This window comes from Tenrec ecaudatus, chromosome 10 (genome assembly GCF_050624435.1).
Source record: "Tenrec ecaudatus isolate mTenEca1 chromosome 10, mTenEca1.hap1, whole genome shotgun sequence".
NCBI classification, from domain to species: Eukaryota; Metazoa; Chordata; class Mammalia; order Afrosoricida; family Tenrecidae; genus Tenrec; species Tenrec ecaudatus.
The window spans coordinates 75,638,881-75,662,570 of NC_134539.1; the positions used below are offsets into that span (position 1 = coordinate 75,638,881).

The 23,690-nt window shown below is 52.6% G+C and overlaps 1 protein-coding gene across 2 annotated transcripts; it reads right to left on the minus strand.

Moving 5' to 3' along the window:
* Positions 1–3,781: 3,781 nt before the first annotated feature.
* On the minus strand, positions 3,782–18,750 carry PRRT1B (proline rich transmembrane protein 1B). 2 transcript variants are annotated; one of them, XM_075560595.1, is made up of 4 exons: positions 18,096–18,750; positions 10,312–10,847; positions 9,546–9,680; positions 3,782–6,607 (listed from the first exon to the last, which is right to left on the minus strand). In XM_075560595.1, exons 1-4 carry the CDS (start codon positions 18,103–18,105, stop codon positions 6,458–6,460), a joined length of 831 nt encoding a protein of 276 aa, XP_075416710.1. In that variant the 5' UTR covers positions 18,106–18,750; the 3' UTR covers positions 3,782–6,457. The 2 variants fall into 2 exon arrangements, with proteins under 2 accessions (XP_075416710.1, XP_075416709.1); XM_075560594.1 differs by lacking the exon at positions 18,096–18,750 and adding an exon at positions 17,859–17,950.
* Between the last annotated feature and the right edge of the window lie 4,940 nt (positions 18,751–23,690).

A 23,690-nucleotide genomic window follows, 5' to 3' on the forward strand; every position in this document is an offset into this window, starting at 1 on the left:
GACTTGCAAGGTAGGATTCAGATCATGACAGTGGAGGTGTGGGGAGCATTTAGGAACTAGAGGAAAGTTGTATTTTTCATCGTTGCTACATCACACCCTGACTGTCTTGTCTCTTTCCCAAGACCCTTTTGTAAGGGAATGTCCAGTGGCCTACAAATGGGCTTTTGGTCTCCACTCCACACTCCTCTGCTCATTCACTATGGTAAGATTTTTTGTTCTGATGATGCCTTATACCTGATCCCTTCGACACCTCGTGATTGCACAGGCTGGTGTGCTTCTTCCATGTTGGCTTTGTTGCTTCTGAGCTAGATGGCTGCTGACTTACCTTCAAGCCTTTAAGCCCCCAGATGCTGTATCTTTTGATAGCCGGGCACCATCCACCTTCTTCACATTTGCTTATGCACCCATTTTGTCTTCAGCCATTGTGTCGGGAGGGTGAGCATCTGATTGTCAATTTGTTAGAACAATGTGTTCTTGTAGTGAGGGAAGGTATGAGCAGAGGCCCAAAGTCTATCCACTACCTCAGTGTATTGTCATATAAATATATGTACGTCGGCCAATACCTCTATTTTTATGGATTAATGTTTTTTACATATGGACACACCTATGCTTATACCTCCATCCATAGCTTTGCTTCCTAGATCATTCCTCTGTTTCCTTTTACCTTCCTTCTGCCCCACCATCATGCTCATCCTACTTCTGCCTCATAGTGCTTCCTCTCAGCTAGATTGCTGTTGGACCAATGCTCCCAGGATCTCTATAGCCTCCTCGTTATTGATTTTTATTCCCTAGTTGTTCCCCTGTCTGTGGCACTGTTTGCCCACCACACCCTTCTCCCACCCCTTTCTCTCCCTAGGTACCCCTGGTACTGTTGGTCCCGTTGCTTTCTCCTCGAGCTTTCTTCCTATGCCTGTCTTATATAAGTAGGCATACCAACAATGGCATAGACCAAACAAATAGAAAACAAATGACTGGCAAAAAAGCACAACAACAACAAAACATGCATAGTTCAGATCTGTCCACTGACCTTTATGACGATCTCCCCACTGGTCCTGGGGGAATTCCAGAAATTGCCCCTCCGAGCCTGAAGTCTATTCTGGGGGGCTCTTTTGGGGTTTTGTGGCTTGGCTTTACTCCCATTACTGATCTGTTGTGTTCCCTTCTTGGTTTGCCCCGCTGTTGAGGGGTTCAGGCCGCACTTCCTCCCTGCTGTGTGTCCCCAGTATTATCCTCTGTCACAGTATGCTCCAGCAAGGGGACAACATGTCATGAGCTGTTGTCGGCCCTACAGTCCTCTCTGTGCCTCAGCAGTTCCATGCAGCGACGTCGTCCTCTGGGCTTGGTGTGCCGATATGGGGTCTAGACCGACTGCTCCTTTCTCCTTTTCCTTCTTGGTTTGCTTCCTTATGCGCGTGATATGCCGGCCTCTTCCCCAACCTGGAGGTTTAGTGTTGTTCTCTGTTGCATGGTACTTCTAGGGAGGGGCTGATTTGGCTCTAGTTGGGGCTGGCCTCTGGCAGGTGCATTGTGGTGGCAAAACATTCCCCAGCTGTCTGCCACAAATCAGGCCTTTTTTGTCGCACACTGTTACGCAAACTTTTCAGACCCTCTAGATGAACGTTCTGGCCTGGTGGAATGGACTCACGATGAGTCCGCATTTTCGTCTGTTCGGGAAGTTGACAGAAGTCCAGAACCAGGTTTGTCATTGATTGACATTTCACCTCTTTTGAAACGGAAGAGCCACTTCTACACTTAGCCCACAGCACTGTCCTTGTAAGCTGTGTCCAGCTGTCCAACTTCTCAACAGCTTCTGCAGCATTTTTTCCCCGAGCAGGGAACAAAATTTCACAGCCACACGCTGTTGTCTTAAATCAGCCATCACAAAAAAAGTGGCTTGAGTGAAACTGCTTTTATGAAAAAAATTCACAGTGACGAGAGAAAACCTTCCCAGGTGACACCACTGGGCGCACTAATTCAGAGCGAGTTGCTTGATGCTCGCCTAGTGGGGAAAATATGTAGTATGAACGCTTCACCAAGCACAATTCCAGTTTTTTTTTGGGGGGGGACATCCCTCATATATGTATCTGCTTCAAAGTCCTTACCCCTTAATCCCCCAAATGCCACCTTAAGGATAGACTGCTCTCTGTTGTGTACCTTATGCTTAAATCAGTAGTAGATGAGTAAATTATGATCACCACCAAAAATCTCCCTAGGTACAATTTTTGTCACCCTTGCTTGTGACCATAGCGCTTGGGCACCCCAGAGCCCTGTTTGTTCTATGAGCCACACACACTCAGGTTCCTCCTGGGGAACATCTCAGCCCAGAGGGTCCACCTTGGCCCATGATGAACTGAGAGAATAGTGTTCTCTGGGTGTATGGCAGAAGCTTGTACTTCATCTCCTTGACCCTGAAACGCACATCAAAAGCCAGGCCTCTTGAGTAGGGACTTTCAAGGATGGGTGTGCATGAGAATCCTGTGAAGTCATTTAAAACACAGATTCCTGGGGTCCTGTGGCAACTCTGAGGGCAGGTGTGGACTTTGGAGGAGCAGAGATGTGAGCATGACTGCAGCCATTTTGATTTTAAGTCAGTCAGGTTCAAGTATAATCAGTTCTTGGTGTGGTTTGTCATTGTGTTTCAAATGAATGCTTTAGCTATTTTCCTAGGGTTCAGTCAGACGTTCGGGATGTCAGCTATTACACAGATCCTGGTTGAAGTCAGCTCCACTGTCCAGTTTCCCTCGTTATCTTTTGAGATCTGATAAGCAGTAGTCATCTCAGCCCCGCTTGGTGGTCCACGTGGAGGGAGAGAGAGCCCTCTGCCTTTAATTTAAAGAATTATTTCCTTTGTGTATCTCAGAGTTTTCTTAAGCTTATTGTGACCTGTCAAGTGTTCCTACTTATTCTAGGTTATTTTCTTTTAAAAAAAAAAAAACATTTTATTAGGGCCTCATACAACTCTTATCACAATCCATACATACATCAATTGTGCCAAGCACATCTGTACATTCTTTGCCCTCATCATTCTCAAAGCATTTGCTCTCCACTTAAGCCCTTTGCATCAGGTCCTCTATTTTTTCCCCTCCCTCCCCGCTCCCCCCGGTTTTTTTCAAAGACGCTTAGAAATGATCTCTTGTCGTTTTTATACAAATTATACTTTCTTGTTTTTTAACATTAGCTGGAGCCTTAAAGATATTAAATAATAGAGACCTAGAGGCATCCTGGTGGTGTAGTGGTCCCACTACCTACGAGATCTGCCTGTGTGAAACCTCCAGCCACTCCGCAGGAGAAAGATGTGAGCCTATTACCATAAAGCAGCGGTTTCCAACCTTCCTTAGGCTGCGACCCTTCATGCAGTTCCTCGTGTGTGGTGACCCCCCAACCATAACATTATTTTTGTTGCTACTTCATCACTGTCATTTTGCCACTGTGATGAATCCGGCGACCCCTGTCAAAGGGTAGTTCGATTCCCCCAAAGGGGTCGCGACCCACAGGTTGAGAACCGCTGCTGTAACGATTTGGTCGTGGAAACCCACAGGGCCCGTTTCCGCTGGTCCGGAGGGAAGTTGATCTGTCATTGAGTCCTGGTGGAGAGGTGGCATCCAAGGTTGGATCCTGGTTTTAGAAGCTTCAATGGCAGTGGCACCCGGAGGAGGGTGCAGGTGACAGGATCAGAGGAGGTGACGCTAACATGACCCGCTATAAAGCGTGCGGCACTGAAGCAGATTTTGTCTCTGTTATAAAAATATCCCCATGGTTAACAACAGCAACAAAAAAGGTGTTTTTAATCATTTTATTGGGGGCTCTTGCAGCTGTTATCACAATCCATCTACGTGACAAGCACATTGGTACATATGTTGCCCTCATCATTTTCAAAACATTTTCTTTCTGCTTGAGCCCATGCTATCAGCCCACTTCCCCCCTCCCCCACTCTCCCTTCCTCAAGATCCCTTGAAAATTTATAAATTTTCATGTCTTACACCGACCACTGTCTCCCTTCACCCATTTTTCTGTTGTCCATCCCCCTGGGAGGGGGTTATATGTAGATCATTGTGATTGATTCCCCCTTTCTATCCCCACTTTCCCCTTCCCCTCCTGGTATTGCTACTCTCATTATTGGTCCGGAGGGGGTTATTTGTCCTGGATTCCCTGTGTTTCAGGCTCTTATCTGTGCCAGTGTACATGCTCTGGTCTAACCGGATTTGTAAGGCAGAATTGGGGTCATGATGGTGGAGGGGGTTTGGGGGGGAGCATTAAAGAACTAGAGGAAAGTTGTGTATTTCGTTGGTGCTCTACTGCACCCTGACTGGCTGGACTCTTCCAATTGTCTACAGATGGGCTTTGGGTCTTTACTCCGCCCTTCCCCTCAATTCACATCGATATGATTTTAAAATATATTTTTATAAGTCCAGTTTATATACATCAGGATTCATGTAGCTTAGACTCTATGCCAATTTACTTTGGGGACGGTGGTGTGGTCATTACCTCCCAATTACAGCCCCCCCTTGAAGCACATGGTTTTGCCTTCAGGCTTCAAGCTCCTGCTGTTAACCTGGGCTTTCCAAGGATCCATGCCAAGTTAATGTACAATGGACTTCACTGCTGCCCAGGTCTTCATAGACACCAGGTGTGTCACATTTTCTGGTGTTTTAGCTACAATATTATGGTAAGACGTATTTGTGAACCTATAGCAATAACATTGGGGGATGGGGTGTTTTTAAGCATAAAATAAGAATTAAAGGCAAAAAAAGGAGGAAAAAAACCCCAAAGGCTTCCACTCAGTGACTAAGAAATATTACATTTAAGCAACTTTCAACTCAGTTGATGTCATATTATCCTCTAAGTAGCATTGATAATAAACTCTACTAGGGCTTCTGTAGGCTCTGGTTTGGGGGGAGGTTCCTGGGGGCCAGGAATGGTGACATGTGAGTTGGTGACACCCTGGCGAGGCCCCTGTGGGACAGCTTTGGTGCCATTCCTCTGCCTGTGCCACGTCACGTGGGATCCTGTGCCCCGTCCGGCATCACCAGGCCTCTCAGTGGACATGCAGCCGCCGCAATCTGCATTTTTTCACCACTCTCCAGGGGACTGGAAGGAGCAACTGATCCAGAAGGTGTCTTTCCATTGTGATCTTACTGAAGAGCTTGCAGAGTCCAGACTGTTGGATTCTCATCAAATGTGTTGTGTCAGCTGCTCATCAGCTAAGAAACCCTTTGCTCCTCCCGTTCGCAGCTGGCCTGCAAACCAGACCAGCCCTGGGTCCTGCCCCTGAGCCATTCCACCATCTCCAGGTATGTTGCCCTCCACTTCCTCATTCCAGGGGGCGGGGGGGGGGGGGGATGTCCTGGCCAGGGCCCTGAGCCCCACTTAAGCCCTCAGTCTGGTCCAGCTCTGTCAGCCCCCTCCCCCGTCCCTGCCTAAGCAGATGGTTTTTCATCCGGGTGAGTCGTTTACTGGGGGCTCAGGAAAGCAGGGTCCATCAACTGACTCCCCTCTCTGCTGGTAGGAGGTTCCCAGCTGCCCTGGAGGCCAGAGGGGGCTCGACTCCCCTGTCCGCCCCTGGGAACAGCCGTGGGGTTCTCCACGAGCCGCCCTGGATGCTCCAGGGGCAGGCTGAGCCACTGCCCCATTTTCCATACGGAGAAGACCAGCTTCCTCAACAGAAGAGGCAGCCGCTCCTGAAGAGCCGGAAAGTCCGTCTGTTGCTTCCCACCCCCTGCTGGGAAGCCAGCCCAGCTAAACAGAAGAGAAGGTTCCGGAAAGGCTGCCCCAGGAGAAGGGGGTCCAGGGAGAAGAGGGGGACAGCTCGCTAGAGCTGTATGTGGGAGCAATAAAGCTTCCTGGCTGGGCTGCCTGCATCCTAAGGGCATCTCAGAGGGGCCCCTGGAGGCCCATCTGCGGGCAGACACGGCCTCCGGCCTGTCAGTGAGCCGGGAGCTAGCCGTGACCTGGAGGCAGCCACCCGAAGCTCTGCACACGGTGTCACATATGTTTGTTGACCAAACCATGGCTGCAGTGGACCCTGTCCCCTGGGATGGAGCAGGGTGGAGGGCCAAGCAGCCGGGAGCCCCAGAGAGAGGATCACGCAGTCGAAACAGAAAGGCCTGGATGTGGGGAGCGCTCTCAACGCTCCCACAGGGAAAAATAAATACTGACAGTTGGGAGGAGGAGTCTGTCGCAGAGGGCTCTGAGATGGGGTCCCTCGGATATAAGGTGAAGACAGAGGTGGGCCCAGAAGACCTCAACAGAGGTGTCTAGGAACCAGGGCTCCAGGGTTCCTCCCACCACTGAGCTTGGACCCCTGGACCCCCTCGGGGGCTGAGGGCTGCCTCGTCCCTGCCTGCCCCCACCCCCATCCCCTGGCAGGGGATACCTGGCTACTGACAAGGACCAGGGTCCACAGAAAGAGTGGCCAGGCTGGGACCTCTGGGTGTCCCGGCAGGTGCCGCGCGCGCCCTCAGGGAAGGTAGAGCGCCACCACCACGTAGATGACCCAGCTGGTGGACACGAAGACCCCGAAGAGCAGGCTGAAGAGCACGAGCGAGCGGGCCTTCCTGGACGCCTCCTCGGCCTGGGCCAGGTCACCCCTGCTCAGGGCCGCGCGGGTCTGCAGAGAGACGGGACACGGGGAGGGGGAGAGTGAGCCGGGGCTCCACTCCTTGCGGAGCCATCAGCCTTCTCCCCTCATTCCTGGATGCCTCGTCTCTGGGGAGCTCCCTGACCTCACGAACAGGTCAGCCCAGGGCCAAGGGCTCTGGGCGTCACCGACTCCTGAGTATATTCTAATGTCATCACACTCTCACTCAAAAAGTGTCACTGAGTCAATTCCGACTCAGAGCCTGCCTCTCGGGCAGCAGTTCTCCACCTTCCTCAGGCTACGACCCTTTCAGACAGCTCCTCATGCGGTGGGGACCCCCAACCATCACATTATTTTCATTGCTACTTCATCACTGTCATTTTGCGACGGTTATGAATCATCGTGTAAATATCTGATATGCAGGATGGATTTTCATGGTTACAGATTGAATATCATTAAAGCATAATGATGAATCACAAGAACAATATGTGATTATACATTGTGAAATATTTCTTCCTAATGACGAATAAATGAAATGTTGTCCTGAAGCATGGTGTAGCCTGGGTAACAGTCTTCATGCTGGGTACTCCTATGTGGGCCTATCTGCATGTGGGTGGACCTGCCTGGAGACAGAGGAGCGGTGTCTCGGTTCCTAGACCATTGGAAATATGTGTTTTCCGACAGACTTAGGCGACCCCTGTGAAAGGGTCATTAACTCCCAAAGGGGTCAGGACTCACAGGTTGAGAACCGCTGCTATAGGGCAAGGTAGAACTGCCCCTGTCGGTGGTTTCTGAAACTATAGCTCTTTACAGGAGTAGAAAGCCTCATCTTTCTCCTGCACAGTGGCTGCTGGTTTTGAACTGCCGACCTTGCAGTGAGCAGCCCAACTTGTACTCCACCATGCCATCACATTACTCCTCCTGCCATCACATTAGCACCACTGAATCCCCAGGACCTGACACTATCCATGCCTGGCAATAACAGAGGAAAGGATGGTGGTGGATGGATGGAAGGATCCATGGATGGAAACTGGAGAGACCATGGGTGGGTGGATGGATCAGCGGGAGATGAACAGATTCAGAAATGTGCACAGGTGAGTGGTAGCTAGGTGGGTGGGTGAGTAGACAGATCAGTGCTGGATAAATAGATGTACGGAAGTAGAATGGATGAAGAGTTGAGTGGACGGATAGAGAGGCAAAATGTTATCTGTTAAAACACAAGCCTCAACAACAAAAAGACAATCCCATGCTAACATGGGTAAGAAGGCAGAAAGCCAATACATACATGAAGAGTTGCTTGTGATCTTCAGCCACTAACTAGAAAAAGCCACGGGCTCATCAAATTGATTCTGACTCGCCCACCCCTCCAGGGCAGAGCAGAGAGGCTCCATGGGGTTGTGGCAGCCTCATCTTGCTCCTGCCGAGCGGCTGGCGGGTTTAAACTGCCGACCTCGTGGTGTGCAGCCCAATGTTTAGCCCACTAGACCACCAGGTCTTGCTGCACAGACCTCTTTGCCGTGGGGAGATGCACCTCACCCAAGCTGTGGTGTTTTCCGTTGCTTCCCACGCATGTGAAAGTTGGACACTGAATAAAGAAGGTCAAAGAACAGCCGGTGCACTTGAATCATGGTGCTGGGAGGAATATTGAAAGTGCCGTCAACTGCCAACAGAACAAACAACTCTGTCTTGAAAGAAGTGCAGCCAGAGTGCTCCTGAGAGGCGAAGATGGTGAGATCTCGTCTCCTGTACCTTGGACGAGTGGTCAGGAGAGCCCAGTCCCCGGAGAAAGCCATGATGCTTCTCAAGTCAAGGGCAGCGAACTCCAGGAAGGCCCTCATCGAGATGGACGGCACGGGGGCTGCCCCGATGGACTAAATGCAAGAACAACTGAGAGGACTGCCGAGGACCGGGCAGCGTTCCGTTCTGGCGTACACAGTCTGAACAGGCGTGACGGTAATTGATAACAACACGCAATACAGCACACAGGGCAAAGGCATGTGAAGGTCTTCACCATGACCTTCACCAATAGGATCTGGGGGACATGTAGGTGCTCAAACACAATGCTCTCCATCCTCCTTTGGGGAGGCGTGACTGGGCTCTCAAAAGCAGCCAAGAGGCAGCTGTTGGTGTCCCCTAGAGCCAAGAGCCAACCAAAGCCTCGAGGAGACAATCCGTCCCGAGGTGCCCCCACCGGCACTAGCCTGGACTAGAACTCTGTGCCCAGCCACCACGGCCAACCCCTTGATGGGACTCATGCTAGATGACCCTCGACAGAACGGGCGGAGATGCAGAGCGAATTTAAAATCATGAAAAAAGACCAGGCTTACTGGCCTGCTAGAGACGGGTGGACCCTGAGGTGAGGGCACCTGGACTCCCGTCAAATGTGGAACTGACCCCACTCGAGGAAAGCGCTTTTCCATCCGGCCACAACCCCGCCCGTGCGATGAGCCCGAGGCCCACGGAAAGCAGCCAGCCTTAGGAAACTGGAAGGGTTAAGTGTGCCCCAAAACCAAGTTCAGAAGACACAAAGGATTGAACGGAAATGATGGGTGAATGGAAAAAGGGAGCCCAGGAGGGCGGGGGGGCTGTTCGATGTGGAGATTAGAACCAATGTCTCACAAACATGTGTGTAGATTGTTGGAACGAATTCTGCCAACACACGTGTACGCACACACACACATACACACATGCATGCATATACACATACACACATACATACACACACATACCCCTATGGAGAAAGCCCATAACAGACATTCACACCCTCACTGTGAAGAGTCTTGGGAGAACTTCCCAGAGAAAGGAGGTGCTCACACAAGAGGGCTGGGCCCCCCAGATAACAGCTCACTGATGTCCCCACTCCTACCCCTCCTGAGGAAGAGACGCCAGAGACCCGTTGCTGGTTGGGGAGCTCTGTGGCAGTCTGGCAGGTGGGGCTGTCAGAAGGTCCGGCCCCGCCCCCACCTACCTCATGGGAGTAGACGATGGCGATGAGGCCGGTAAGCAGGCAGCAGAAGAGGGTCACCAGCACGGACTCCATCAGGTAGTCCTTGGGCAACGGCCTGTGCTCCACCGTGGGGGGGGCTGGCATCTGACTGTTGTACTGGGGAGCCGGAGGCCATGACATGGTGAGGGAGCCAGCCCAAGCCTCCCCCCACACTGCCAGAGGAGGAGGCGGGTGCAGCCCATGAAGAACATGGCTGTCTAGGGCACTGGGGCCACGCCACCCCCTCCTCAACCCATCAGTGTGGCCCTCCTCCATCCCACTGCCACTCAGGCCCTGCATCCCTAGTTCTGTCTCCTGCAAGTTGCTCCGGCCACTCGGTCATCCTCATTGGGCTTCTGCTGGGGACCTCCATTGTTGGTCTTATCAGGGGCCCCTGGTCCCTCACCATGGATGCCGCTTTCCCCACCCCTCCCTGACAAGCTGACCGCCCGTCCCTCTCAGAACACACACTCAGCCACTCTGGGCTGGTTTCTCTTCCCTTCCTGGCCTGCACTCTCCTATGCATCCAGCAGGACCCAGCTCCAATGCCCCGCACTTCTGGTAGGCCTCCAGGCAGGAACCTGTTTTCCGGGGCACAGAAGGCTCTCTGCATGGGAAGCAGTAGCCTCTCGTGTGTGTCAATCAGCCCCCCAACCTGACAGCCACCATGTGTCCAGGGCTGGTCCAGGCCCAGCTACTGGAGTAGATGGGGACAGGAGGGGAGGGAGGGGACCCCAGGACCACTCACCATAGGGAAGGGGAAGGCGCCTGCTCCTCCAGTGGGGGCTGAGAAGAGGGGCATTGGTGAGGGGGAAGCGGTGGAGTAGAGGGGTGTACCCACAGCAGGAGGTGGGTACAGGGCCTGGGGTGATGGCCCTGGCTGGAACAGCACGGGCACCTGGGGGAAGGGTGGGTAGAGCAAGTGCACTGCTTTGGGGTCAGGCGGAGCATAAGGTGGGGGCTCGCCCACAAAGCCAATGTTGGGGACCCCACCAGGCGCCAGCTTGGGCTCCTGCCTGGCCTCGCCCGTGGCCTGGGAACAGGCAGAGGCTCCCGCCTGGGTCAGGGTCACTGCCGAAGCCTCCGTTGGGGGGTCTGCTAGGGCACCCTCCCGGGCCTGCTCTCCAGAAGAGTGGCTGGGGCCACTGCTCCCCTCCGTAGGCCCCATGGCCCCTTCTTCACCGGCCTCTCCGGCCTCATCCAGGAGCTGTGGCCGGCGAGGGAGCTGCGGGAACGCTGGGTCCTCGGAGTCTGCGGGGGTGGCACCTCCTCTCGCGTTCCGATCTGTACAGAAACGCCAGGAACCGTGAACCTCAAGAGGAAGCTGGGCCCCTGGGACTCCTCCCCACAGACCCCCCAAAACATAGGCTGAAGGACAAGTCCCAGTGACTCCCCTGAGCTCGACCGTGGCCTTAGACCAAGTGCTCACTGGCTCCCATAGTTCCAGCCTCAGAGTCTCCTTCAGACACTGAGCAGAAAGCGGGGGCCTGCCACAGGTCACCGAGCCAGTGGTCGGGCTGAAGAAGAGCCCGGGGGTGGCCACTGCCCTGCCCAACATTTGGTCCAGATTGCCTGTGCTAGACAGTGCCCACCTCAGGGCTGGGCAGGGAGAGAGCTTCTGTTAGGCTGAGCTCTGTTAGGTGGTTCCATGGGATGCTGGTCTGAGAAGAGCCGGGCTCCACACTCTTGTTTGGACCCTTGAGCTCAAGGTTGTGGGGGAAGAATGGTGTGCTCAGGGTCCACCAGACCATGACTAACGGAAGAGCCAGGAGCACCCTCCCCCGCACCCTCCCCCCCTACTTAGAAGGAAGGGAATCCTGAAAGCAGCGCCAGGGGCCCGGAAGAGGAGTGACCAGTGGTTGGAGAGACACTACTCTGAGCCAGGGCCCAGAGGCACCTCAGTTGCCCCCTCACCTCCAAGCTCTGCCCCTGGATGACAGACTCTCAAGACACCTGAATAGGTCTCCACACACCCTGGGAGCAGCCTGACTGACTGAGCACCTCCAGGTGCCAGGCAGGGGCCCAGGGGAGGCTCTAGAGTACTGGGTTCCAGTCCACCTCCTAGTTTGCGGCGTAGTCTAGGGTCTTAAAGTTTGCAAGTGGCCACTCATGGCACAAATGGTCTAGATCCTTCCAGAGCACAGAGGAAAGAGAATCAGAAACAGGAGGAGGATGTGGAAGATGCGGCTGATCACCTTCATCAACAACTGTGTCCTTTGCCAGGAGACCAGAAGAAGATGGTGGATGGCTGAGCATTATGATCAGAGTCTATAGAAGAGTACTCATCAAAAGGGGGGAAATGCAGAACAGGATTTCAAATTTTCATGGACTTTAGGCTTCCTGGGGACATGGAGGTCAGAGGCATGACAAAAAAGGCTGCCCTAAAATAACCTTTAAACTCTAAATCAAAAATACCCCTGAATTGTTCTTAACAAGGAACATTAGTTCAGGGAGCACCTTAGTGGGTGGCAGGAGCAACTTCTCGGACAGCGATTGGTAGAGCAATTTGATTAGGAGCTATGCCCTCCTATTCACACTGCCTTAAGAAGTCCTATCATGGTGCGTCTTGTCTATGAGTTCGGTGAGGCCAGTGAAGAGTGAGTAACTGAGTCCAGCATAGAAGCAGAGTGCGGTGGGGGGAAGTGTTGGTGTCAGCATAGGAAAGAGAGATGGGGTGTGGAGGCATGTCTGACCCAGGGCTCCGGGCCATGGAGGTGCCAGAGGAGTTCAGAAATGGCCTTGTGTGCTGTTTACTGCAAAATCAAACAGTGCATGTTTGAATAATTCATGGCTCAACAATGAAATCACAATGTAAACTGAGGGGGAAAAGTTTAACTGAACAGCGATGTAAACCAAAACATCAAAACTGGTGAGGTGCAGCTAAAGCTGTGTTTAGAGAGAGATACGTAGCTTTAAATGTGTACACTGAAAAAGGAAAGTTTAAATCTGTAACCTAAGGCTCTACCCTAAAGACTCGAGAAAAAAGCACAGTAACCCGAAATAAATGATGAAAATGGAAATGGTGGTAAGAACAAAAAAATCCATGAAGTAGATGATAGAGAAAATTAACAAGGTCAAAGAGGCTGCTTTGAAACGATTTACAGAACGGACAGACTTCTAGCTAAACTTATCAAGAACAAAAAGAAAACATAAGTCGCCGTTAGGAGTGAAAAAAGAGTTGGTACGGGCCCTACAGACACAAGAACATAAGAGAATCCCATGAAAAATTTATGCCAAAAGAAAAGAGAAAAATTTATGCCAACACATTTGACAAAAGTAGATGAAACAAATTTCTTGAAAGATAAAACTTTCCAAAGTTGACACCTAAAAGAAACAGAAAATCTGAAGAGCCCTATCACCGTTAAAGGAGTCAAATTTGTTCTCAAAAACCTTTTCAAGAAGAAAACTCCATCTCACTGGTGGTGGTGGCTGTGGCGGGGTTAGGTGCCACCGAGCAGGTTAGGACTCACAGCAAGTCGGACACAACGGGACAAGCCACCGGCCAGGCTGTGTCACCCTCACAAGTACTGTCCTCATGTCTGAGCCCCGCAGGGCAGGTACCGCGTCAATCCATCTTCTCAAATGTCACCCTTCCTCAGGTTTGCTGCCCCCTCCTTTACCAAGCATGATGTCCTTCTCCAGATAAGATGTCCAAAGTGTGCAAGGAGAAGTCCCGCCATCCTTGCCTCTAAGGAGCACTCTGGCTATCCTTCTTCCAAGACAGAATCGTTTGTCTTTTGGCAGTCCGTGCAATTTTCAATATTCTCCAGCACAATTCAGATGCATCCGTTCTTCTTTGGTCTTCCTCTGTCAAAGTCCAACGTTCACTTCCATATGAGTCAATTGGCGATACCATGGCTTGGGCCAAGCGGTGATTATCCTTGCTTTTCAACACTTTAAAGAGTTCTTGGGCAGTCGAGGTACCCAGTGAAATGTATTGTTTGATCTCTTGACTGCAGCTTCCATGGGCATTGATTGTGGATGGAGCTAAGACTACCGTTTCCCACTTATCACGACGTTGTCTGTTGGTCCCATTGTGAGGATTTGGGTTCCTTTTGACATTGAGTGTGTCTACACTGACGGCTGCAGTCCTTGATCGTCATCAGCAAGGGCTTCGAGTCCTCCTCATTTTCAGTAAGCAAGGTTGTGTCATCTGCATATTGGAAGTTGTTAATAAGCCTTCCTCCAATTCTGATACCGAATTCTTCAAAAAAGATCTTAGATCAGAAGAAGGTTCTACAAGATACTTAAAACACAACACCCAAACAGCAACAACAAAACCACAACACCAATATTCGGCAGACTTTTTCAAAAATAGGAAAAATAATATCACAGCTTGGCTCATTTTATGAGACCTATAATAATCCTAAACCAAACCCTGAAAAGTTGCCACAAAGAGAAAGAGCAGACCAATATATTCGTCAGTCAAATCTAACAACCTATGACTACACACTGAGCAAATAGGAGGTTTGTAAGGCTGGCCTTTAGCCTCCCTGCTTCCTGCCTGGGACTCTGCCTGCCTCCAGGGGTGGGTGGCCCTGTATGCACCACCCCTGCCCTGGGAGCGTCAGCGCTCTGCCAAGGTTCCACCGAGCTTGGATGCACCGACTGCACCCATCGGCTCCTTCCACTTCACCCTCTACTTTCCTGCGGCAGCAGCCTGCGGCTCCGAGTCTGAAGGAGGCCTTGACTTGCCTGGCCTGATAGCCTAGGCTAAGCTGCCTTTTTGAGATAAGGGGTTTTTTCTTGTACATTCATGGGTATCATTCATGGATTTGTTTCTCTGACCAGTGGTCGGCAAACTGCGGCTCGCAAGCCACAGGGGCCTCTTCTGGCGCACACGTGTGGCTCTGAAGCAAAATGGGGAGGAAAGACGCTAAGGTTATTGTTCAGCTAATGATGAGCTCATTTTTACATTGTTGTGGGGACAGGACTGGCCCTTCCATCTCCAGCGTGTGCCGACCCCTGATGTAGAGGCCCCTCAGAGGACAAGGTTAGCAGTCTGCTTCTGAGAGGTCACGGCCTTGAAAATACGGGAGCGTCGTTCTGCTCCGGCACGCATGGGTCAGGGTCACTGCCGTCAGTGTTCTCAGCCGCAACTGGGGGAGAAGGAGCAAATCTCTGCCAGCCGAAAGAGGCTGCGTGATGGGGAGATGGAAGGCAGGTGAATGGGTAAGAAGTGGGGGAGCGGAAGAGAGCTGGGGTTCTTCTGAGATGACCCCCGCAGGGATTTAGAGGTTGTTGCCCCGACTGGGGGTTCAGCTTAGATTAGAAAGCTCAAAACTCCCTGTTTCAGGGTCCACTCTGGCTCGCACCCATCCTACAGGGCAGAAGGGAACGGCTGCCCCACGTCCCAAGGCTTAATCTCGGAGGGCCCCGGCGGCTTCCTGGCTCCTTCCCAGGTCTGGGAACCTCGGTGTGCTGCTGTTGGATCAAAGCCATCAGTTGCTCCTCGGGAGAAAGATTAGGCTGGCTGCTCCCATAGAGATGCACACCCTCAGAAACCTACGGGAGCAGGTCAACTCTGTCCCATCCAGTCTCTGAGTCAGAATTGCCAGGACAGCACTTTGTTTGTTGTTCCGGGAGTTTTTTCCCCGGAGGAGTATCTGGTGGGTTTGAACTGCTGGCCTTTGTGGTCAGCAGTCTGAATGCAGCCCACTGCGTGCCTCCTCTCAGATTAGAAGACAGCCTAAGTATCACGGGGGAGGTACCAACAGACCTCAATCTCTGCCCCAAACTACCTGCCATCAAATCTATTGTGCCTCCTGGCAAGCTTCCATGCGTTTCCAAGACTGAAAGCCTTTATGGGAGGAGAAAGCCTCATTTTTCTCCCAAACAGCAGCTGGTGTTTCTGAACTGCTGACCTTGCAGTTAGCAGCCCAACATGTAAGCACCACACACACCAGAGCCTCTGTAGAGGTACTGGAGTAGATGCTCACCTGACCAGTCTCCATCTGCCAGCACCTCCCACTGCAGAATCAAGGGCCCGAGGTTTGAAATGATGGAAGCAACGCCAACAGAAGGTGGGGGAGGGGACGAGAATGTGTCCCCTAAAAGTGCCCCACTGCCTAAAGCAGGGGTCCTTTCCGTCAGTACCAGTGACGCTGGCTGGCTGATTCACACAGCTCTCTCAGCCCAAGCCCACCACCCTGCAACAGCCAGCCCCAAACCTCCGTCCTGCTCTGTGTCTCACAGGAACTACACAGCAGCCCAGCCCCCACCCTCTCAGTATTGACCGAGACCCTGGTAGCTCAGCAGCAGGTAGCTCGTGAGGGAGGCCTGGATTGGACTCACAGCCAGAACCACCACCCATCCGCCACTGAGGGTTTGCCTGTTGCCAGGTTGTTGTGCCCTGGTGGCATAGGGGTTACAAATTGGGCTGTGATCGCAAGGTTAGCAGTTCAAAACCACTAGCTGCTCCTCGGGAGAAAGACGGGTTTTGTACTCCCACAGTTCCAGTCTCGGAAACTCACCGGGGCAGTTCTACCCTGTGTACAGGGTCACTGTGAGTTGGCACTGATTCAATGGCAGTGAGTTTGTGAGGCTGCTGTGCAAAGTCCCTGGACAGTTTGCCCTTCATCACTAACCCAAAGGGTGGTGGTTCAAAGCAGCACTGAGGAAGAAAGGCCTGACAGTGTGCCCTGTAAATATTATAGCCAAGAAAATCCTGGGGAGCTTTGCTCTGTGGGCAAAAGACGTGCTGCCAAACAGGAAGAAAGTCCTGGTTATCGCCTTCAGAAAGTATCGGTCTGAAAATACGCAGTCCTGTCAGAATCTAACCACACGCATGGCCCAGGACTGACAATGACTCGGTCCATTGTCCCTGGGGTCGCCATAAGCCGGGGGTGGCAGCTAAGAACATGGACCCGGCAGAGTCCTAGGCTCAGAAGACAGTACTGAATACAGAACACAGACCCTGTCTATGCAGATCTTTACAAGAGTAGACCGCCTCCTCTCTCCCCCGCAGAGCAGCTGGTGGGTTTGACTAGAAGACTATAGTCAACAGCCCACAGCACGCCTAGACACCCACCCCCACCCTACCAAGTACCTGATTCCAGCAGGTTCTCTACCTAGGGGTCTGCGCCCTGAAGCTGGGAGGGTAAGATGCCCAAGGGACCAGGAAAAGCCTGCACAGAACAGCAGTTACCACAAGGAAGCCTTCGGCAGTCCTCTGGGGCCCTGGAGGGCATCCTGAGAGCCCCTTGGGGCTTCAATCCATCGGCCCAAACAAAGAGAAAGAGTGGGCTTTACCACTCTGTCACCAGTCACCTTCTAGGTCGCTTTGGGTCAGCTCTGACTCAATGGCAGTGAGTTTGGTTTAAAATGAGGACAATAATAACGATGATCATTTAGAAATTACACGGGTCCTGGCTTCATTCTGGGAGTTTTGGTCATCCTCTGGTGCGCCTTTAATTTTGGTTTTAATTCTTTTTAATAGGTGAGGAGATGGAAGCTTCTAAGGGGTCACCTGCGGCTCCAGGAGCTTCAGGGAGCCAGATTCACAGACCACCAAGGCGGTGAGGGGCTGGTGAAGGGGGGTGTGGAGCGGGGCGAGCTCACCGAGCCCCTAAGGTAGTTATCATAACATAAACCACAGCTTCCTCAGGTCCCGCGGGGCAAATACCTGGCCAATCGCTCAGAGATAGGCGTGCAGAGTAAATAAATTTGCTGGCCCGGTGACTGTTCTGGACACCCGAGCCTCCTTCAGACATTCCAGCGGGGAAGGGGGGCTGGGGCGGCTTCACAGGGAAGGGAATTCGCAGGGCTCTGGGGTGGGGGAACCCAATGCCTGGGGGCGAAGCAGAGCCAAACCGGGGCCCACCCCTCTGTATCCGCACACTGGGGGGGTCTGGGTGCAGCCCCGCTCGCTCCCTCCAAGCAGGTTCTCCCGGAGGGCAGGACTGAGGGCCCCGCCGAACTTCGTAAGCGCTGTCTCTCTGCAGCCACCTCTGCGTCAAGACAGGGTCAGGGTCGCCGTCCGCGCCCTCAGCGCGGGGTCCCAAAGGCCCCGGAGCCAGTAAGAGAGCCTCCGGTGTGGCACTCCGTCTGCCCAGCTCCCAGCTCCATCTCTGCCTGCTCGGCCCCTAACTCTGGGCTCTGATTCTCTTTGCGGGGTCTCTTCTCATCTCACCCGGGTCGCCGCTCCCCCCAATTCCTAAGAACTTAAGCCAGGCCACGCGGGAAGGGGGGTGGGGGGAGGGAATGGAAAATGCCCGAAGAACTGACACCTCCCTGGGGGGCTGGGCAGGGCTAGTTAACACTGGGGCCGCGCCAAAGGCCACCCACCCAGCTCACCTGCAGGGACGCTCATTGGAACTTGGGGCGGGGTGGGGGGTCGCCAAAGTTGTCCGAACTTTGCCTAGCTGCTCCACGCTGGGAGGGGGAGGCGTAGCGGGGTGGGGCCTCTGGGAACCAGCGCCCTGGTCCCTCCCCACCTGCGGCTGCATCTAGCCACCTCCCCTTCGCCGGAGACCCCAGGACAGGGACCCCGCCACCGAGGTCCGGGCGTGCGCGCAGGCCCGGCGGTCTTACCTGCCGCCATGGCGGGTGCGGGCGGCCGGTGGCCGGTGCGCGCGGGGCTGCAGCGGGTTCGCCGTGCCCGCCACCGCCCGGCTGGCTCCCCTTTCGCCGCCGGCTCGGGTTTCCTGGTGCCGGCTGCGCGGCCGGTTAATAATTGACCGCCTGTTTGCAGACGGCTGTGTCAACAGGTCGCTCCCCGCGCGCCCTGGTGCTGCGTCCTCGTCGTGCGCGCCAGCACCTGGCGCGCTGCGGACCCCGCGCCGGCCGCGTCCAGGGCTCTGGGTGGATGGCGCCGGCCGGCTCAGGGTGGGGGGGCTTCCTCCTTCTTCGCTGGACCCAGTGGGTGTCCCGTGACCCCAGCGGCGGGACTCAATAGCAGCCTGGAGGGCGCAGCGAGGCCCAGTCCTTCGCCTAGAAGTTTGTGACTTTAAGTGGCGTTTTAAATGAGCTGGGTGGGCTGGAGAAGCCGGTCGGGCCGCAGAGAAAAGAAGCAGCCATTGTACATTAAATGCCTGCGGGGCCAGGCAGACCAGTGGGGAGCTGAGAATGAGCGGTCAAAATTGTGGTCAGCCAGGACTGTGGGCCACTCCCAGTGTTTTTTGTTCCCCCTGCCCTCCAGACAGAGACGTCAGAAATGCAGATGACTCGAACTGTCCAGATTCCTAAAGCAGAAACTCACCAGCCTGGATTCCTGGAAGCGTGTTGCCCTGTGCAAATAGATGGAACTCTGTGCCGGGCATCCTTTGAAGTTCACCGCTGAGCTTCCAAGACAGCAAAGAGGAAGCCCAGGACCCAGGATGTCCTGGATGCCCAGGGCAGTGCCTGGGGGCCTGGAGGTGCTTCTGTGGGGTTACTGGTCGCAGGGATAAAGGTGTGGGTGTTCCACTCAGATGGGGCAGGGAGATGGAATCTTGTAGCAGGAATTAGCAGGAAGACAGGACAGACGGCAGAATTGGCCCTTGGGCCACAGAGAGTATAAGGAAGTTGATTTAACTCAACAACAACAAACTCACTGCCATCAAGCCAATGGCCACTCATGACCACCCACCATCCTGGACAGGGTAGAACTGCCCTGGTGGGTTTTGGAGATGGTAACTGTTTCCGGGTGTAGAGAGTCCTGTCTTTCCCCATGGTCAGTCTAGTCTACAAGGCCTTGGGAGGGCTAACTGCAGTCTTGTTGAGTACAGAAGCACGGGGTTCAAATTTCAGCCCACCCAAGTGGTCAGGGTGGCGTAGTGGTTACACGCTGGGCTGCTAACCACAAGGCCAGCTGTTTGAAACCACCAGCAAGCTCCTCGGGACAAAGACAAGGCTTCTTACACCCATAAACAGTCACGTGGGCAGTTCTATCCGTCAGAGTGGATTTGACAACATTGAGTTTATTTATGTGGTCCAATAAAGGAGCCACCAATAAAATGGAGGTGGCAGCGAAAAGGAGGAGGGCCCTTGACAAGATGAACTGGCACAGCGACGACAAGGGGCTCAAACGTAACAATGACTACTGGGCAGTACCTACGAATAATGTGGTCCAGAAATATCTTCCGTCCCCAGGATTCCAAACTTATTTGGCCGACCACTCCCTCTTTTCAGAAGGAAAAACCTTTTGTACTGTAGCCCATCATCCAGGTCTAAGTGTAGCTGTTTCTGCAGCCCAGCCCCCCTCCCTCAGCCCCCAACTTCCTAGATCCTTCAAGTGTCCACCAGGGGCCAGTATTGTCCACTTTGGAAAACACTGCAGTCTACGCTACAAACTGACTTTACAAGAGTTAGAAGGAAAGAGTCCTGGGATGTGACCACAGCAGCAAAGAAACCTTCTCTGTCTGGACACAACCACCACCCACAGAGAGAGTGGGCCCGACCACAAACCCATGATCCCCACAGTCAACACAGGAGGAGCAGCCTTTCCAGAGGGAGAATCCGCAGGGCAGTGGCAAGATTCCCCCGTGGATCAGTCAGGCTCCAACCAGGAAAACAGAAGCCACTTGGAGTATTTCCTGTGAGAGATATTAGTACTGGAAGATGGTGTTCGAGACGATGAACTCACTGCCATTGAGTCAATTCTGACTCATAGCGACCCTGCAAGACAAGGTAGAATGCCCCTGACAGGTTCTGAGAGAATGCAGCTCTTTCTGGGAGTAGAACGTGCCCTCTTTCTCCTGTGGAGTGGCTCATGGCTTCAAACTGCTGACATCTCGGTGAGCGGCCTGCACAACCACTCAGCCACCAGGTCCCCTTGTTAGAGGGGATAGAAGACATCCCTGAGGAGAAGTCACATGGACCTACCCCAATGCAGCCCTGGGTGCTGGAGCAGCCGTGTGGAGACCCCTGCCAGAGCTGAGATGTTTACACACTGACTCGGCTTTCCTCCTGCAGTCGGCATCATTGCATCTGTTTTGTGAGATGGAGAAGGACTTTGTGGACTGGTGTTGGACATGTGGGTTAATGTTAGATTTGTGGGCTTGGGCAGCACTGGGTTGGGATGTTTTCTTGATATGCACTTACCCTTTATATAAAACTCTCTCTTATACATGAGTTTCTGTGGATTTGTTTCTCTAACGTAGCCAGACTGACACAGAAGGTAATTTTGAAAAGCCTGTTAAACAATGAACCGCCAAGACACTGGGATTAGGACTCAGCCATGCCCTTTGTTGCTCATTTGTTTCTCATGTGTCTGTGTGTGTGAGATACCACCAGGCACCATCTAGTTCTTCTGGTTTCAGGTTGGTGAGCTGAGGTTTTTGTGGTCCATTAGTCCTTTGTAGTGTCTGTCTCCTGGTATCTTTGAGTTTCGGCCACTTTGCTGTGAATGAGGAGACACCAATGCTCCTTAAATGGGTGCTCACTATCTTTCCACACACATTCCTTTAGAGAATAAATTGATACTGGTTCAGAATATTTCAGACTCACTTCAGGAACATTTTACGTCTCTAATCCCTGAAGGACTATATGTATTTTTTCATCCAAAGAGTAGATTCTAAATGAACAATGAGAGCATGTGGGACCACCCCTGGAGGCAGAGTCCCAGCAAGCAGGCAGGTGACATCACAGAGAGAGAGGGTGGTTCCCAGTTTCCCTCACTTATAAGAAGCCCACACCCCCAGGGAGGCATCATCAGTCTGTGACTGATTGACAGGTTGGATCCACCCCTACATCTCATTAAATTTCAAGTCAGAAAAAAAATTAAAATTAAAAAAATAAATTTCAGGTCGGCATAAAACCATCTATCATATCATCTCAATGAAGATGTTCCTCCTCCCTAGCCAAGCGCGATGTCCTTCTCCAGGGACTGGTTCCTCCTGGACACACCGGGGAATGACTGGAAACAAAGTCTGGGCGGCCTCACTTCTAAGGAGCATTTTGGCTGCACTGCGTCCTAGCTGGGTCTCTTAGTCTGAAATTCAACAAAGAAGATTTTAACTGTGTTTTCTCTGACTCCTGTCGCTCACTGTGAATTGTGATTGATGCTGAAGATTTTATCTTATAGGAAGGCAGTGTTTTTAAAATGTTCAATTTCGAGGGGCAAAAATGCTTAGCAGGCAAATATTCCCCGCCTCTTAGACTGGAAGAACAAAGAAAGCAGATAGTTTACAAGACTCAGGGGCCAAGTACCCTCAGGAGTAGAAGCTAGAATGAGCGTGGACCCACCGTTCAGGAGCCAGACACGCAGAGAAGAGTGTGAGGGTGGACACGCACACACACACACACACACGTTTTCCAGAACTACTTGAGAGCGGGTTGCATGAGTGTAGCTCTTTAAACCCGAACATTTCAGTATGCATTTGCAAAGAAGACCTATCTTTGCTTTTTCTTAGACCCACGGTATAGGTTCATTTGATGTTGATCCAATGATATAGAAGTTATCATTTTAAGGAGCCCTGCCTGGTGGCATGTCAGGTAAGCATTGGACTGATGATGCGAGGTCAGTGGTTCAAACCGCGCCCCCTACACACACACACACACACATACACACACACACACACACACACACACTACCACAACCACCACCACTACCAGCACTATGGAAAATTTGAGGCTATCTGCTCCCACAGTGTGGGTGGTGATCTGGGCTGGGTGTTGGCTGCTAACTGAAAGGTTCCCCAGCCACTCTGGGGGAGAAAGATGAAGCTGTTTGCTCTCATAAAGGGGTGCTGAGACCCTAAAGCAGCGGTTCTCAACCTGTGGGTCATGACCCCTTTGGGGGGTGAGGCGAACGACCCTTTCACAAGGGTTGCCGGATTCTTAACAGTAGCAAAATGACAGTGATGAAGTAGCCACGAAAATAATTTAATGGTTGGTGGGGGGTAGTCACCACAACATGAGGAACTGTATGAAAGGGTAACGGCATGAGGAAGGTTGAGAACCACTGTCCTAAAGAGCAGTGTCCTGTCTGTGCCTCGAACGTGCCCTGGGACATGAAGCAGCTTGGCATTTCTCACTACAGAGCTGCTTGTCTTGGTTCGCCATGTCAGCTAAGTGGCCCAGGGCCGTGCACCGGGATCCAGTTTCTTGAAGTAGAGGTAAGCTCCAGGTCACAAAAGGCATCTCTCTGGCTTCAGCTCCATGCAGAAGACAAGTGGAAAAGACAGTGGCCCAAACATAAGACCAATTGTGAGGCTGGCCCGGGAGCAGGCAGGGTTTCAGTCTCTCTGTTGTAAATAGGTCGCTATGAACTGGAATGGATTTGATGCCTCCTACAACAACAAGGGACAGTCTCTGAGCCCTGCTTCTGTGCTCAGGGCCTTCTACTTGGTCCCACCCCCTGGGGCACATTTGTCTTCAAGGTCCCTGCTCTTGGGGCAGTCCTGGTACTTTCAAGAGCCTTCCCCAGCACTGTCATGCAAATGCATCCATTCATCTTTGGGCTTTCTTATTTAATATTCTACTTTCCCATGCACGGGAGGGGGCTGAAAACAACATAGCAGGGTGTGCTAGTTCGCTATTAGTCAACTAGACATCCCTGGTTAGGGGAGGAGTTCAACCTGTCACTGCGATGGCTGGGACATCATTGGGACTCTGCAGCTAGGGGCAGCCCCATGTGGGCCACCCAACCCCAAGGGATATGCAGCACCCTACCATGCTGCCCCGGACCTTACACCTACGGCTGAGCTCACCAGCTGGTCACCTCCCCGCTTCCTGCCTCACATTTTGTCATCGTTGGCCCGCAGCTACGTGAGTCTGAGGAGCCCTGGCCGGCATGGGGCCTCTGGGCGTGAGTCAGACTGGGCTGGGGCTCCTTCTTGGGGTCAAGCAGCTTCTAGACGCAAAGCTCTTTCTTGTACACAGACAGGAGCCACTGCTTTGTTTCCCTGACAACCTAGCCTAACACACGTGACTTGGGTCTTGTACACCCTAGTCTTCAAAGTGACCCCAGTGCTCGTAGTCAGACCTTTAGAAAGATCTTGTGCAGCAGATTTGCCCAACAAAGTATGTTGAATAATTTCACGACCGCTGCTTCCACGAGCATCAACTGTGGAGCCAAGCAAGATGAAAGGCTTGACATCAATCTTTTCCCAGTTTATCCTGATATTACCTATTGATCCAGTTGTGAAGACTTAAAAAAAAAATTTTTATTGTAAGGTAGTCGAGAGGTGCCAGAGACCAAACCAG